This window comes from Mobula birostris, chromosome 24, assembly GCF_030028105.1.
Source record: "Mobula birostris isolate sMobBir1 chromosome 24, sMobBir1.hap1, whole genome shotgun sequence".
NCBI lineage: Eukaryota > Metazoa > Chordata > Chondrichthyes > Myliobatiformes > Myliobatidae > Mobula > Mobula birostris.
The window spans coordinates 17,800,664-17,817,682 of record NC_092393.1 but is presented as its reverse complement, the minus strand read 5'-3'; the positions used below and the strand labels follow the sequence as shown (position 1 = coordinate 17,817,682).

The following is a 17,019-nucleotide window of genomic DNA, read 5'->3' as shown; positions in this document are numbered from 1 at the left end:
TATTGTCAGTTTACCATCTAATGGATACAGAAGAACTGTGAATGCTCAGTTGTGAGCAAATAGAAAATTCATCCCTACTGGAATAAAGTAATGTCTGTCTTTAGCTCACAAGGTAATTCCTTCATGAACCGCTAAGAGCAAGGCTGCTTAGAAAGAACACCATTTTCTCTATATGGCCATTGGAACCTTTTGGGAGTACTTTACAGGAAGCAACAGACCAACTTGGACTTCTTACCTTCAGTCTATTTATTCTACCCGAGCCACACTCTAAGCATTCCAGCCCAGAATCTTGTACAGCACATTTAGCATCTCAGTCTGTTTTCCTACCAAAGCTAACTGAGATAAAAGGGGAGGAGAAAACCCCCCTCAAATGGTATGTTAAATGGATTTCTTAGCACATGTTGTCAAAACAAATTGACCAGATGACTTTAATCTGTCAGTAAAAAGGGGAAACCATGAAACCATAATGTTCAGTGCTAGCAGATGCGAGAAAGCGATTCACAAACATTAGTCAATCAAAGAATAATGCAAAAAGACAGCAGGACACAAATCAAATATTATTGAAGTTATTAGCTGTCAACTCGCCCCAGGCTACAGAAGGGGCTAAACAATTTGAATTCGAGTGGCAGTAAAGAGAAACTATGTTTTATCTTTCCTCGGTATAATGTTCAAAGTGGGAATTCCCTTATTTGGAAGCATTTAAAATGACAAGAATGAACTGTCACAAAGTTTCTTGGCCTTTGCTTTCATAGAAATCACATGTGTCACCTTTCTTCCTATAAATTAAGCATCAATACCATCACCTGGAGTACTGGTCGAATCATGTGCTTTGGCAAGATGCACAAGTACAGCAAGACATAAGTACAATGACAAACTTGCTGACAGCAGCATCACAGGCACCTAGGTTCAAAACAGAATAGTGTATATTGCGCAAGACAGTGGAAAACAATCTGCAAAACAAGAAATTAGTGCAGAAAAGAGAAACAAGCTCATGGTACTCACCAATATTCTGCAGGGGCTGGAAATCTTGAGCTGCACTCAAAAAGTGTTGGAGGATCTCACTAAATCAGACAGCATCTAAGGTGCGAAATAAGTGGCCGACAGGTCAGGGTGAGACTCTCCATCAGGACCTCATCAAGTCCATGGTAGTGCAAGAGTTAGTCCGTCATGTTCCATTGCTAAGGTAGTATTAGGATTGTGCAGGTTTTTTCAAGAACATGATGGTTGTAAGAAAGTAGCAGTTCCTGTGCCTGGTGGTAGGGATCATGGATCTGCAGGCTTCTACACCCAATGAAGCAGCTATAAGAGCACACAACTAGGATGGTTGGGATTCTTGCAGATGTAGTCTGCCTTCTTAAGGCAGTGCCTCCTGTAGCTGTTGTCAATGGTGGGGAGGTCTTTACCTGCGATAGATCAGACTGTATCCAATTCTATCTGCACTCTCGTGCATTCCTGTGTTGGATTGCCCTAGTCGGCCATAATGCAACCAGTTGAGGCCTTGGAGGAGATTGGTATACACTGACCAGGATCCTGAGCTCATTGTCAATGTCACCCACCAACTTGACTCCTCCAAAACCTGCCACCACCTTGAGCTACTGAAGATCAGCCATTCTATTCAGATTGCAGAAATTTGTTTAATTGTCCTTACCCAATCCACACCCTACTCAAGCACTTTAGCACATTACTGTGGAAATGCTACACTGCTACAAGTTCTTTAAATTGAATAAGGTCTGTTCTTCCTACTTGTGTGCACCTGGGATATTGGCATAGAATGATATGCTGCACTAATGAGAAAATGAAAACATAATTGAATACAAATGGGTCAAGGTGACAATACGACTCTAGTGTTAAGAAGCAATTTATTTTCATTTCTGCCTTTTATGTCTGTGCAGGGAAGGCGGCGGGGGGGGGGGGCGCGCGCGGTGATGATGGTTAAGATCTTCATAACAATGCAAGCAGGTTTTAACCAGTTTGCACAATACATCATCCCAAAATGTTAACGAGGATGTTCTGTATATAAACAGTGGTGGTTGAACATTGAAACTACATGATGAGAAAAAGAATGATCCATGAACAGGGATGAGCTGTTGGCATTTACCTGCCCAACAGTAATGTCAGTTTGCTCAAAATCCTGGCTGGGTTCTGTGGTGATTCCACCCTGATGTTCCATGTTAATTCTGGCAGGGGAATGCATAACTAGCTGCAACTGCCCAACAATTCTACTGGAGAACAGTTCACTAAACCTCAGCAATGAAATATGGGATGATTAATTTAAAAGAAAGCAGTCAGTACAATTTACATTTGAAAAAATTAGTCTGTTTTTACGTTTAATGGCTGTGCAAGTGTTGAAGTCCTTTAGTGTTAAGTAAAATTTATAGTTTGTAATTTAATTGATTGGCACAATGGCACTCCCTCACAGATACAATGACCTGCGCGGTCCTGTGTGGAATTTGTATATTCAAGTTTGCCCTGACAGCTCCAATTTCTTCCCACATCCCGAAGATATAAATTGGTAGGTTTAATGGCAATTGTGAACTCTCCCCAGTGTGCAGACAAGAGGTAGAGTGCTGGGGTTGGGGGAGCTGATGGGAATACCAGAAGATTAGGTGGAAGCAAAATTGGAGGGGGAACGGGATTGCTCTGAGAGCCAGATGAGTTGAAGTGGCCTCATGTGTCATAAGGAAATATGGCAAATGGATTCAGCTAGTCCTGGTTTGCCATGTATTTACATACTGTATGACTGACAGATGATTTCCAATCTGGGTCAGAAGGCACAGCAAGGATTTAAATGGTGTTTTATCAGGGCTGCCCTGACAACCTTTGACAGGAGACTAGGAATGGAGCTGCATCTCCTGTTTCACTGCATATTAGATTTACCGAGAAATATGATCAAGTAATTCTATGTTTATTGGTGCTTTGCAACTGAAATGCAATGTTTTAATGCTTGAATCATGAAAGAATAATCATTTATATGTAATTTACAAAAAAAGTCTAATATTCCCAGTAGCAGTGGTTACTACTGTAAATTAAACCTTTGGATATCATCTGTTGTGAAATAACCATTTAAGGCATCAGCAGCTGGAACAGACTGCTGCTGAAAGATTGTTGACTTCTCACAATAAAACTTGTTCTCATTAAATTCCAAACATGAGAACATCTGCAGATGCTGGAAGTCCAATCAACACATACACATAAAATGCTGGAGGAACTCAGCAGGCTGGGCAGCATCTTTGGGAAAGAGTACAGTTGATGTTTCGGTCGAGACCCTTCATCAGGACTGGGGAAAAAGGTGAGGAGTCAGAGTAAGAAAGTGGGGGGGGGAGGGGGAAGAACCACAAGGTGATAGGTGAAACCGAGGGGGTGGGACAGGAGTGAAGTAAAGAGTTGGGAAGTTGATTAGTGAAAGAGACACAGGGCTGGAGAAAGGGGGATTCTGATAGGAGAGGATAGAAGGCCAAGGAAGAAAGAAAAGTGGGGGGGGGAGGAGGGTAAGCACCAGTGGGAGGTAATAGGCAGATAAGGAGATAAAGTGAGAGAGGGAAATGGGTTGAGCTAAGGAATAGCAGGGGTAAAAGGACCCTGATGGCAGTTATTTATAGGCCTCCAAACAGCTGCAGGGATGTGGACTACAATTTACAACTGGAAATAGAAAAGGCTTGTCAGAAGGGCAGTGTTATGATAATTGTGGGGGATTTTAATATGCGAGTAGATTGGAAAAATCAAGTCAGCACTGGATCTCAAGAGAGAGAATTTGTAGAATGTATGTGAGATGGCTTTTTAGAACAGCTTGTTGTTGAGCCCACTAGGGGATCGGCTGTACTGGATTGGGTATTGTGTAATGAATCGGAGGTGATTGGAGAGATTGAGGTGAAGGAACCCTTAGGAGGCAGTGATCATAACATGATTGAGTTCGCTGTGAAATTAGAAAAAGAGGAGCCAAAATCTGATGTGTCAGTGTTTCAGTGGAGTAAAGGAAATTACAGTGGCATGAGAGAGGAACTGGCCAAAGTTGACTGGAAAGAGGCACTGGCGGGAAAGACGGCAGAGCAGCAGTGGCTGGAGTTTACGCGAGAAATGAAGAATGTTCAAGACAGGTATATTCCAAAAAAGAAGAAATTTTCGAGTGGAAGAAGGATGCAACCGTGGTTGACAAGAGAAGTCAAAGCCAAAGTTAAAGCAAAGGAGAGGGCATACAAGGAAGCAAAAATTAGTAGGAAGACAGAGGATTGGGAAGTTTTTAAAACCTTACAAAAGGAAACCAAGAAGGTCATTAAGAGAGAAAAGATTAACTATGAAAGGAAACTAGCAAATAATATCAAAGAGGATACTAAAAGCTTTTTCAAGTATATAAAGAGTAAAAGACAGGTGAGAGTAGATATAGGACCGATAGAAAATGATACTGGAGAAATTGTAATGGGAGATGAGGAGATGGCAGAGGAACTGAACAAGTATTTTGCATCAGTCTTCACTGAGGAAGACAGCAGGATACCGGACACTCAAGGGTGGCAGGGAAGAGAAGTGTGCGCAGTCACAATTACAACAGAGAAAGTACTCAGGAAGCTGAATAGGCTAAAGGTCGATAAATCTCCTGGACCAGATGGAATGTACCCTCGTGTTCTGAAGGAAGTAGCTGTGGAGATTGTGGAGGCATTAGCGATGATCTTTCAAAAGTTGATAGATTCTGGCATGGTTCCGGAAGACTGGAAGATTGCAAATGTCACTCCGCTATTTAAGAAGGGGGCAAGGAAGCAAAAAGGAAATTATAGACCTGTTAGTTTGATGTCGGTGTTTGGGAAGTTGTTGGAGTCGATTGTCAAGGATGAGGTTACAGAGTACCTGGGGGCATATGACAAGATAGGCAGAACTCAGCATGGATTCCTTAAAGGAAAATCCTGCCTGACAAACCTATTACAATTTTTTGAGGAAATTACCAGTAGGCTAGACAAGGGAGATGCAGTGGATGTTGTATATTTGGATTTTCAGAAGGCCTTTGACAAGGTGCCACACATGAGGCTACTTAACAAGATAAGAGCCCATGGAATTACAGGAAAGTTACATACATGGATAGAGCGTTGGCTGATTGGTAGGAAACAGAGAGTGGGAATAAAGGGATCCTATTCTGGTTGACTGCCAATTACCAGTGGTGTTCCACAGGGATCAGTGTTGGGGCCGCTTCTTTTTACATTGTACATCAACGATTTGGATTATGGAATAGATGGCTTTGTCGCTAAGTTTGCTGACGATACGAAGATAGGTGGAGGGGCCGGTAGTGCTGAGGAAACGGATATTGGAAGAATGGGCAGAGAAGTGGCAAATGAAGTACAATGTTGGAAAGTGTATGGTTATGCACTTTGGCAGAAAAAATAAACGGGCAGACTATTATTTAAATGGGGAAAGAATTCAAAGTTCTGAGATGCAACAGGACTTGGGAGTCCTCATACAGGATTCCCTTAAAGTTAACCTCCAGGTTGAGTCAGTAGTGAAGAAGGTGAATGCAATGTTGGCATTTATTTCTAGAGGAATAGAGTATAGGAGCAGGGATGTGATGTTGAGGCTCTATAAGGCGCTGGTGAGACCTCACTTGGAGTACTGTGGGCAGTTTTGGTCTCCTTATTTAAGAAAGGATGTGCTGACATTGGAGAGGGTACAGAGAAGATTCACTAGAATGATTCCGGGAATGGGAGGGTTAACATATGAGGAACGTTTGTCCGCTCTTGGACTGTATTCCTTGGAGTTTAGAAGAATGAGGGGAGACCTCATAGAAACACTTCAAATGTTAAAAGGCATGGACAGAGTGGATGTGGCAAAGTTGTTTCCCATGATGGGGGAGTCTAGTACGAGAGGGCATGACTTCAGGATTGAAGGGCGCCCTTTCAGAACAGATGCGAAGAAATTTTTTTAGTCAGACGGTGGTGAATCTATGGAATTTGTTGCCACAGGCAGCAGTGGAGGCCAAGTCATTGGGTGTATTTAAGGCAGAGATTGATAGGTATCTGAGTAGCCAGGGCATCAAAGGTTATGGTGAGAAGGCGGGGCAGTGGGACTAAATAGGATAAAATGGATCAGCTCATGATAAAATGACGGAGCAAACTCGATGGGCCGAATGGCCTACTTCTGCTCCTTTGTCTTATGGTCTTATGGTCTTATGGAATGGGGAATGGTGAAGGGAGGGGGCTATTACTTGAAATTCAAGAAATTGATGTTCACGCCATCAGGTTGGAGGCTACCAAGATGGAATTTAAGCTGATGCTCCTCCAACCTGGGTGTGGCCTCATCATCACAGTAGAGGAGGCCATGGACTGACATGTCGATATGGGAATGGGAAGTGGAATTAAAATGGGTTGCCACTAGGAGATCCCGCTTTTTCTGGTGGACGGAGCGTAGATGTTCAGTGAAGCAGTCTCCCAATCTGTGTCGGTCCCACCGATATACGGGAGGCCACACGAGGAGCGCCAGATACAGTAGATGACTCCAACAGACTCACAGGTGAAGCGAATCCCTACCTGGAAGGACTGTCTGGTGTCCTGAATGGTAGTGAGGGACAGGTGTAGCACTTGTTCCACTTGCCAGGAGGGAGATCAGTGGGGGTGGACAAATGGACGAGGGAGTCACATAGGGAGCGATCCCTGCAGAAACAAGGAAGTGAGGAAGAGGGAAAGACATGCTTGATGGAAGGAGCCCGCTGGAAATTATAGAGAATTATGTGCTGGATGCAGAGGCAGGTGGGGTGGTAAGTGAGAACAAGAGGAACTCTATCCCTGGTGGGGTGGTGGGAGGATGGGATGAGGGTAAATGTGCAGGAAATGGAAGAGATGCGGTTCAGGCATGATTAAACTCCTTTCACTTCACTGGGCTATTTAAAAGACTCAGACGTCTCTGTCCTCTGGTTATGGATGGTAGTATAAGAGGCCTTGCAGACATGTTGGGAACTGAGAGGGGCAGGAAAGAAGTGTCAAGATTGCAATCAGCAATTTCATCCGCTAGCTCAATTTAATTTGAAGAATTCTCTTAATGTTCCAGGAGTACCTTTCTTTTCCGCTGAAGAGCAACATACCCAGCAGACATTTTCTACATCAGTGGCAAGGGAAACCTGTGGATACCTTTGGGACCAACTTCTGTGCTGTTCTGTCTGGAAAGGTTAAATGTCATTGTTACCCCAAAATTCCCAGGCAGTCATGGTTGGAATATTTTACAGTTTACTGTAATACTTGAGGAGTGGGGATTGTAGTTGGAATTCACTTTTTGTTCAAGTAGGGAATGTACGTCAGGGAATTCCTTGTTCAGGAAGTAATGGACAATGGCCACAGGACACCAAGTCCTTTTTTGCAACCCAGAAGTACACATGAATCTCGAGCTCATCACATCTCATATGTGCGATTTGCTGTGGAACCCAAGAAAAGAATTATGTGGTCAGTGTCACGTAACTGGGGAGTTTGCTTGGCTCATTTATTCTTAGAATCCATATGTCTGCCACTCATCACAGACAGCACCATATTGAGAGTTAAGGAACATCCTCTCCTATGTTAGAGTCTGCTACCTTCAGCTGTGTGCCTTTATAACTTCCTAAGGCTTTAATGGGCAGCTCAGTGATTCAGCAGATGGTGCCAGAGACCTGGTTTTACTCCTGATAAAGGTACTGGTTGCGTGGTGTTTCACATTCTCCGTGGCTGCGTGAGATTCTCCCCACATCCCAAAGAAGTGCTTGTAGGTTAACTAGTGACTTAAAATAACTCTTCAGCGTAGGCAGGTGGGGGATAAAAGCAAAGGGGAATTGATGGTCATGCACAAGGGAAAATAAATTGCAGGGCTACAGAGGAACCAGAATTAACATAATTGTACCCGTGACCTGACCCAAGCAGTAAATGAGAGAATGGTTTTCACAAGACAGCTGGAGAATGCCATTCACATCCATTAACTACAATACAGCAGAGGCTACCCAAAACAGCTGATGATTGTATTGCCTGTTGTCTTATCACCTCACTATCAAGCAGTCCATGCCTTTCATAAGGGACCTAGGAAGAGAAATGAATGGAGCAGAGAGAGAGAGAAAAAAGAAGTAACTGGCAGAGTTAGAGATGTTGGAGTCAGAGAAAAAGGACACAATTTCAGAGCTTGTTAAGGCTTCGAGATTTTCTTAAAATTTTATATAACTGGATCTATGCAGAGAAAGGAGGGAATCTGTGAAAATAATGGACCTTCAGCTGATTTGTTATTCAGGTGCCAAGGTGCATTGCTCAGACATCACTGTGTGATTTATGGTCTACATTTCAACCGCAGTGGGCTTTACTTCTACCACATTTGAAAATCATTGTTAAATTTTGTTACAGCTCCTACAAGGCCAGTTGGTATTTGCCCAAATTTCATTAAAAGATAAAGCTTTCTTCAGCCAGTTATCAAACAGGAAAAAAACATCAGTAAAGCTAAAATTCCTTTACCTTTTTAGTAGTTCTTTTGCTTAAGCATTAATCAATTCCTGTATTTCTGGTTAAATTTAAGGTAGAGATAACTTAATCACCTACAGCTATGCCTGCAAGAATTTCTCAGCAAACCTAAAGGGCAATCAAGTGGTTTCTTGAAGGGTTCTTTCCATTTAATTTTCCACATCTGTTGCCTGACATTATCCATTCAATTACAAAGATAGTTTTAAATTGGTGGTCCTTTCAGCCAATTTACAGCAAACTGTATCACTTGTGCATTGTGTCCAGAGGAGATTTGAATCAGATAGATCAGCATGTTTGATGCTTTGTTCTAATGCTTGGCTTTGACAGATCAATGCTGCTTCATTAAGCAGGACACTGCTCTATAGAGTAAAATACCACTCCAAAAGCTGGGGATCATGGATATTGAACTCAAGTAGTTACCTCCAGGGCGTTTTAGAGTCTACTTTCCAAATGCCAAATTGTATATAGAGCTTGCTCCTGTCTACATCATCACACTCTTAAGTATTGAAATCTGGAGCAATTGTACAAGATGTTGGTGAAGCTACCTTTGGAATATTGTCCTGAAGAAGGGTCTTGGCCCAAAAAATCAACTGTTTATGCATTTCCATAGATGTTACCTGACCTGCTGAGTTCTTCCAGCATTTTATGCATGTTTCTTTGGAATATTGTGTTCATTTTAGGACACCCTGCTATTGGAAAGATGTCATTTTTGAAATATATGGAAGGAATGTACAGCGGATTTTTGAGGATGTTGTGGGGATTAAGAGACTGAATCATAGAGAGTGGTTGGGCAGGCTGGAATGTTTTTCAGTGGAGCATAGTAGAATGATGGGTGATCTAATAGAAGTGTATAAAATTATGCAAGGCAGAGGTAGGGTGAATGCTCACAGTCTTTTACTGGGGTAGGGGAATCAAGAACTACAGAGCATAGGTTAGAGGTGAGAGGAGAGAGATTGACTAGGAATCTGAGGGGAATTTTATTTACCCAGAAGTTTGTCAGTACATGGAATGAGCTGTCAGAAGAAGTGGTTGAGGAAGTTACATCAACACTTAGGTAGGTATAAGAATGAGAAAACTTCAGAAGGACATAGACCAAGCACAGATAAATGGGACTACCTTAGATAGGAATCTTGGTCAGCATGCATTAATTGAGCTGAAGCGACTGTTTCTGTGCTATATGTCTCCATGGAATCAATGGAAAAAGCTACCCATTCCCCATTCTTCTAAAACGTTTCACTCCCAATTGAGATATCAGTCACAACAATTTCATCTGCATAGTCTGGATAAACAGCTGATCTTTATCTGGAAGGAATTACATAGATATCAGATTACCTTCACCTGTAAATTGCATTCCCCCATTATCTATATCTGATTTCCCAAGAATCTTCAGCAGAGACTTCTATTGAGTAATACTGGGCATTCTGCCCTGTAGGATTGAAGGACAGGACTGCTTTAGGTGACAAACTGTCATGAGTAGCTCTCTGACATTCTACATGTTATACACTCTGTCAGATTGCAGCCTATCCTTCCATTGCTGATCAGCTCCAGGAAGGTAGCAGTCAATTTCTGTGTGAGGACACTAACTGGAATGGCTCAACACCGAGGCATATGGAATTTGATCCCGAAGAAGGGTCTTGGCCCGAAACATCAACTGTTTATTCATTTCCATAGATGCTGTTTGATCTGCTGAGTTCCTTCAGCTTTCTGCACTTGTGTTGGTAATAATTTGGATTACTTCTGCTCATGGCTTAGTGGAGATAGAATCTTTGCTTTATTACTTGTTAACTTATGGGAGTGCTAGTGCTGGCTGACACTGAGTTTCAGATCACTCACAGACCATGACCAATGCACATCTGGCTTCCTATAAATAGCAAATGGAGCTGTACTCAACTTTGGACAGCAGCATATTACATGCTGTCCAGTACATAGACAATGCCTGAGCTTTTCCACACGCATTGGTCTAAGCTTTCCAAACTATTGTCTCCAACTGTATTGCTTGTCTGATTCCTCAAGATCAGCCTGCAACCCCAGATATTTCTGCAAGTGAAATGCACACCTAGTGGTCAGGAGCTCTCATTATAACATTTATGATGACACAAGACGTGGCCCTTTGGTCTTTTCAGTCTACACTGGCTCCCAATCTCACCAGTTTAATTTCTTGCTTTCTTATTTTCCTGCCCCTTGCTTCTGATTCTCTTCACACACTCCTGTCAACTACCAACTGATTTCTTTTCCTTTTACAGATACTGAGTGGTTATTTACAGTGGCCAATTAACCTGTCATCACTTTTGGAATGCAGGAGGAAATCAGAGTACCTTGAGGAAAGCCACATGGACACGGGGCCTTGACTCTCCTCCTCTATAGTGTGGTGCCTCTCCACAGGATGAAAAACAAGATTGATGAATGGTCTCTCCTGAGACTCTCAAAGACTAAAAGGGCATGGTTACATTGCAAGTCTGGTGGTCTTAGAAGAAAGGAACAGCAGACGTACATAGAGAACTCTGACTGCTTGAAGAAAGTGGGCATGTTAGATCTCCAGTGGATAACTTCTATACCAACAACATCCTCAGAAGCAGAAGAAACAATGGACTAAATCACTCAAATGTTCATAAGGAGACAGACTCTCGCCCCCTGCCTAATAAGCCCTTTGATCTAAAAGAACCTTCAAAATGATAGCATAGGTACTGATGTAGGTCACAGAGAAATGGTAAAATCTACCTATTGTGATGACATGGTTGCCATGGTCCAATGTTGTGACTGTGTGTACTATGTGTGTTTTGAGTAATGTAAGCTGCTAGGTAGAGTTAAAGCACCAAGGAGTGTCTAGGACACAGCTGGAGAAATAGCCGTAATGATACATTAGGTATGTACTATATATGGTACAATGATTTAGGCAATGATCTCTGAACTGGGCTTCTTCTGGCATCCTCGATACTCTCAACTTCATTAATGTCCATTTTGCACACTAGATCCATTCAAACTAAATATTTTTATATTTTGGTGACCAAATGTAAACTTGCATTATTGTAAATATTCAGGAAGAATTTAGTTTCTGCTGTTATGTTGATCCTTACCCTTTCTATTTCCTCTTTGCTTTATTTTTAACATAGTTTCATAACCCTGCATGGGCAGCAAAAGGAAATGATTCTCACGAAGAATGAGAAGCAAGATCATGCTCTCCTGAACCTGATTAATCATCATTGTGATTTCACTGAGGATCTGTGTGTGCAGACAAAATTCATCACTTTGTCTCATTCTGCCCAAGAAGGCAAATGAGCCAAGGAGCTCCAATCTCTATTCATAGCCTGTTCCTTCAGAATGATAAACTACTGCTTTCCATGAATATTGTGGTATCTGCATGATTTATCTTTCACCTCTTTCTTTTGATTTAGTATTGCAAAAACATTTTGTCTCTAGCCTGCCTTTCCAACCAAATAAAAATCAATACTGTTAATTTTTCTTCACAACTTTTCTGTCCTCTGAACTCATCTCAAGGTGTTCAAATTTGATTATATATGCAATTTTCCTCGTAGTTACAGGAATCCCCATTGGATGTTGTTTTTATTACGCCTAGCATGTATATATTTTTATAGCAGATTAGCAGATTTATTAGGATGGCACTTCAACATTCTTAAGTATGTCTGGAACTGCAACCAGCATGGCCTTTGGCATTCCTTATGGAATCAGGCATGATCCCCTGGCTTAATAATAATAATAATAATAATAATAATGATAGGGGATATACAGGGTCACCAGTTTACACATTGTTGTATTGTGGTAGCATCAACAAAGTCACTAGAGTGACACTGAAATTAATGGCTATAGGAGTGATTTATTTAACAAAAACACGCAGCAGGCATCATATTGAGACTGTCTCAGGGGCCTCAAGATCTAATATTACATGATATTTTTATATGCTAAAGATCAAAGGTAAAAGCAGGACAATTCTATAGTTACATTGTGTCTACAATGCTTCCTTTAAATTACATATAATTTTCACACACCTCCTTCTTTGCACTCACACTCCAGACACCCAAAATGAATGTTAATCATAATTGCCTGGTTTGCAATTAAGTCCAGTCCACAGCTCCAGGAAAACTATTGCTCAGGGCTGCATTTAAATTCAATCTACAATCCATGCTCATGTCTGAAGATTTGTTGCTGGTGAATTTAATATTTGAAATATACCCTAACTTCAGAATACACCCTAACGGTGTGTATATAGATTTCTACTGCTGCTAATGGTTAGCAGCCTCTCACAGATGTCTACATATGAGGTGCCTGATTTGTTCCCAGCATACTCCATATAGTATTTGTAGTACCCACAATGTGATGGAGGATGTTCTTGGTATGTGGATGAGACTTTATCTCCACCAGTCACTTCTACCAGTGTTATTATAGGCAAATACACCTGCCACAGGCAGATTCTTGAGGCTGAGGTCCAGTAGGTTTATCTCTTGTGTTGGGTCACTCACAACCTTCTTCAGACCCAGTCTGGAAGCTACGATCTTCAGTATTTGGCAAATATACCCTGTGGTGATGTTACCAAGCCATTTGGGAATGGACATTGAAATATTGGACACTGAGTTCATTGCCATTCTCTTGATTATTCAACAGGGAGGAACAATAGCTCATTAGCTGATGGAGGGTGGTAGCTAGAATGTAGGAAGAGGTTTATGGTATATATTTGACTTGATGCCATGAGACTTCATTATGTCTGTGTTGTGACTGACGAAAATGAGGATAACAGAAGATGTATCTGGGAGATATAAAATTATCAAACAAAGCAGGTCTTCTGGAGAGAATTTAGTTTGACTATTGTTGTGTCTGTGCACAGCTACATATTGATTAAACGAAAGCACACGTGCGGGAGATGGCTTTAACTGTTGTATTCATATTGCAACGAGAGACAGAACAATGCATATGTGTAGACAACATCGCATGCGCAGACAGCAGATCAATACGTAGTGCCGGGGGGGGGGGGGCGGTGTCATTGGTCTAAAAGAAATAGATCCATACATTACACACTTCCTCCACCTTTAGATTAATGCAATATAAAACTATGTACAAAACCTTCAATTTCCCTTTTATAAACTCATATTCCAAATAAACATGCTTTCACAATAACAGTCCATAACTAACTTCACAGTTCTAAAAGTTTAGACTTTTGGGTGGTGCTCTGTTTCTTGCAGGAGAACACCGCTGGACCTGTGGAATGGCATCAGGTTTGGTAGATGTCTTGTCTAAGACAACATTCTTAGTTGCTAGTGTCACGCTGCTGTCAGTGACGGGGTCATCACTGAGAGGTAAGTCCGGTGACTGTCATGTGTCTGTCTTGTTGGATGCAATCGACTCAGTTGTGTTCTCCAGTTGAGCATCCAGTATCTAGTCCACATGATGTCTCCATGTCTGATCTCCAACATCCACTGTGTACATCAGTGGTCTAGATCTTGTAGCTATCCTACCATGTGTCCACTTGTCCACTTAGTAATTACTTCCTGTCCAATCTCGGAGCTCCTTGCTGCTTCGCTTAGCAACTGGCTGAACTGTTTATTCTGCACATGATGCAGAATTTCCTGTTCATGAACAGTATTGCAAGTGTTTGATTTGTCGTCGCATGAACAGAATTCTGATACACAAAAGGAAGTGGCCCGCCTTGTGTTGTAGAGGGATGTCCTCCTTGTTCGTCACTTTTATGGACTTCTTGAAGGTTTGCATAAACCTTTCAGCTAACCCATTCATTGCTGGGTGGTGAGGAGCTGAATTGAAATGTCTGATCTCATTTTTCTTTAAGAACTGTCAGAATTCTTCTGACATGTATTGTGGTCCATTGTCACTCAGGATTTGTTCTGGTAAGCCATTTCTGGCGAAGATAGTCCTCAGAATGGAGACAGTCTTTGCTGAGGTGGTTGACTTCATTGGTATAACCTCCGGATACTTTGAATGAGCATCCACAGCAATCGGAAACAAGGAGTCAATGAATGACCCAACAAAGACAATATGTACTCTTTGTGGAGGATAATTTTTTTTGGGAATTCATAAATAATGATAGACAATTAGGACTATTGCAATGATTACAAAATGGGCAATGCAACCAAGCAATTTGCCTCCTTTAGAGGACTGAAATAGGACTAATGTATTTCTGAAACTCTGGTTAGTTTGCAAAATTACTTACAAGGCATTAAACAACACACAGTACCCAGCAACACAATCCGTTAAAGACGGCGCCGGTAACTGGCGATTTTGCGCGTGCTCTCCCGAGCAAGCTGCCCTCTCCACTATCCTATACCCGAGAAACCCTTCTAAACCTCTAATCTGCTACAGCTAGTAAGATCAACAGCACTCTGGCGAAGCTACTGACCCAGCTGGAGACCACCGCTCCAGAATTGCTACTTAAACTCTGGACCGCACCTGGACCCGACCAACGAGGCCCACCACGTTCCCAGATACCCACAGTCTGCTACCGTGCCTGAGCGCTTGGAGATGCGGCCCATTCCGACCAGCACCTCTCCGGAGCAGACAACCACACAGAAGTGACGGCGGAGACCTCAAGGTGACCCAGACGCTTCCCCGGAGCGACCACCGTAAAGCCCCGTTGGTGGCCATCCACAGCTGCCAGAAGTGAGGCCTCCGCCGCCGACCTCGGAAATCGAGCCCGAGGCTCAACTGGAGCAGAGGTCTCCGAAACTGTGACTCGGCTTACGGTCTTGTTTCAGCCAGGAGCCCGGCCATCTGGGAATAAGTGTCAGCTTCGGAGCCCGACCCAATCAACAGCCTGGGCCTCCGGCAGCTGGAAGTGGCAGCGGAGCCTCCCCCATCACTTGGCCTGACCCAGAGTGCCCAACGACGGGACCCGCCGATCGATCCCCGCGGGATGCGTCCACCAACTGCAAAGAGCTGACAACACACTGCATCGATGGAAACGTGGAAAGACGCAATATTTACCGAGGAAGCGTGGGAAAAGAGCTGGGTTGCTGGTTGGATTGAAGCTAAGGGGCTCCGGGGTCCCTATGCCCACCATCCTACTAGCTAATGTGCAAGCCTTAGAGAACAAGGTGGATGATCTTAAAGGGAGACTCACCTACTGCAGGGAGATGCAGAACTGCTGTGTATTCTGTTTCACTGAGACCTGGCTCTTCCCGGTCACCTCCGACTGTGTCATCCGACCGGAGGGATTTTGGATCCATCGGATGGACCACACGGAGTCTTCGGGCAAGTCGAGGGGAGCTGGTGTCTGCCTACTGATCAACACTGCGTGGTGCTCGGACACAGTGGCACTGACAAGCTCCTGCAGCCCTGACCCGGAACACCTGTCGGTGAAGTGTCATCCTTACTATCTGCCACGGGAATTCACCTTGGTCATACTGACAGCGGTCTACATTCCCTCCCAGGCAGACGTGGAGTGTGCTCTGAACATACTGTATGCCAACATCAGTGAACTTGAGATCAGGTATCCGGAGGCTTTGCTCATTACAGCCGGGGACTTTAACCAGGCCAATCTCAGAAAAGCGCTGCCAAAGTTATACCAACATGTCTCCTGCCCCACTAGAGGCCCGAATATACTTGACCATTGCTACACAGCAGTCAAGGATGCCTACCGTTCTGTCCCACGACCTCACTTTGGAAAATTGGACCATCAGGCCGTACTCCTCCTCCCAGCTTTCAAACAGAAGCTGAAGCGGGAGGTCATGGTGTCAAAAGTAGTATCGCGTTGGACGGAGGAAACGGATGAGGTCCTCCGTGGCTGCTTTGAATCGGGGGACTGGTTAGTATTCAAGGATTTGGCAGCTAACCTCGATGAGTATGCCTCAGCTGTCACAGACTTTATTTGGAAATGCATGGAGGACTGTGTGTCTCGTGAGACGATCCGGGTATTCCCTAACCGGAAACCTTGGATGAATTATGAGGTCAAGTCCCTTTTGAAGGCTAGAGCTGCGGCTTTCACAAACGTTGGTCCAGGGATACCAGTCACTACATGGAATCCAGGCGTGAACTCTGGAAAGCCATTATGGGCGCCAAGAGGCAATATCGAGCCAAGTTGGAAGCCCAGGCTAACCAGAGGGATGCCAGTAGACCATGGCAGGGTCTAAATGAGATCACTGGGCGCAAAGAAAAGGCTGGGAATATCAATAACTGTGGCGCTTCTCTTCCTGACAAACCTAACATATTCTATGCAAGATTCGAACAGAAGAAGAATGTCCCACTCCCTCCGGATGAACCGGACCTGGTGGCATCGAGATTCATCGTCACCGAGGAGGATGTTAGAAGGGCCTTCCTGAAGATAAATCCAAGGAAGGTGACGGGCCCAGATGGCATTCCAGGACGGTTCTCCAAGCCTGTGCAAGCGAGCTAGCTGGAGTGTTTGCTGACATCTTCTACTGCTCCTTGCTTCAGTCTAAGATCCCCTCGTGTTTTAAGAAGGCAACGATAATCCCAGTGCCGAAGAAGAGCAAGATGGCATGCCTGAATGACTATCAACCTGTGGCTCTGACATCAATTGCTATGAATTGCTTCGAGAGATTGATTATGGCACACATCAACCACAGCCTACCGGTCAACCTCGACGCTTTGCAATTCA

At 43.4% G+C, this 17,019-nt stretch overlaps 1 protein-coding gene across 2 annotated transcripts in view; it reads right to left on the bottom strand.

Annotated features, from left to right (window-relative positions):
• Window positions 1-1,023: 1,023 nt before the first annotated feature.
• The window catches only part of pts (6-pyruvoyltetrahydropterin synthase), a 75,191-nt gene continuing 59,195 nt past the window's right edge, over window positions 1,024-17,019 (bottom strand). Inside the window, exon 8 of one of the 2 annotated variants that reach the window (XM_072242352.1) lies at window positions 1,024-1,077. In XM_072242352.1, coding sequence (XP_072098453.1) covers window positions 1,039-1,077 — 39 coding nt within the window. In that variant the 3' untranslated portion in view covers window positions 1,024-1,038. The remainder of the gene's footprint in view (window positions 1,078-17,019) is intronic. The other variant, XM_072242351.1, reaches the window with a different exon arrangement.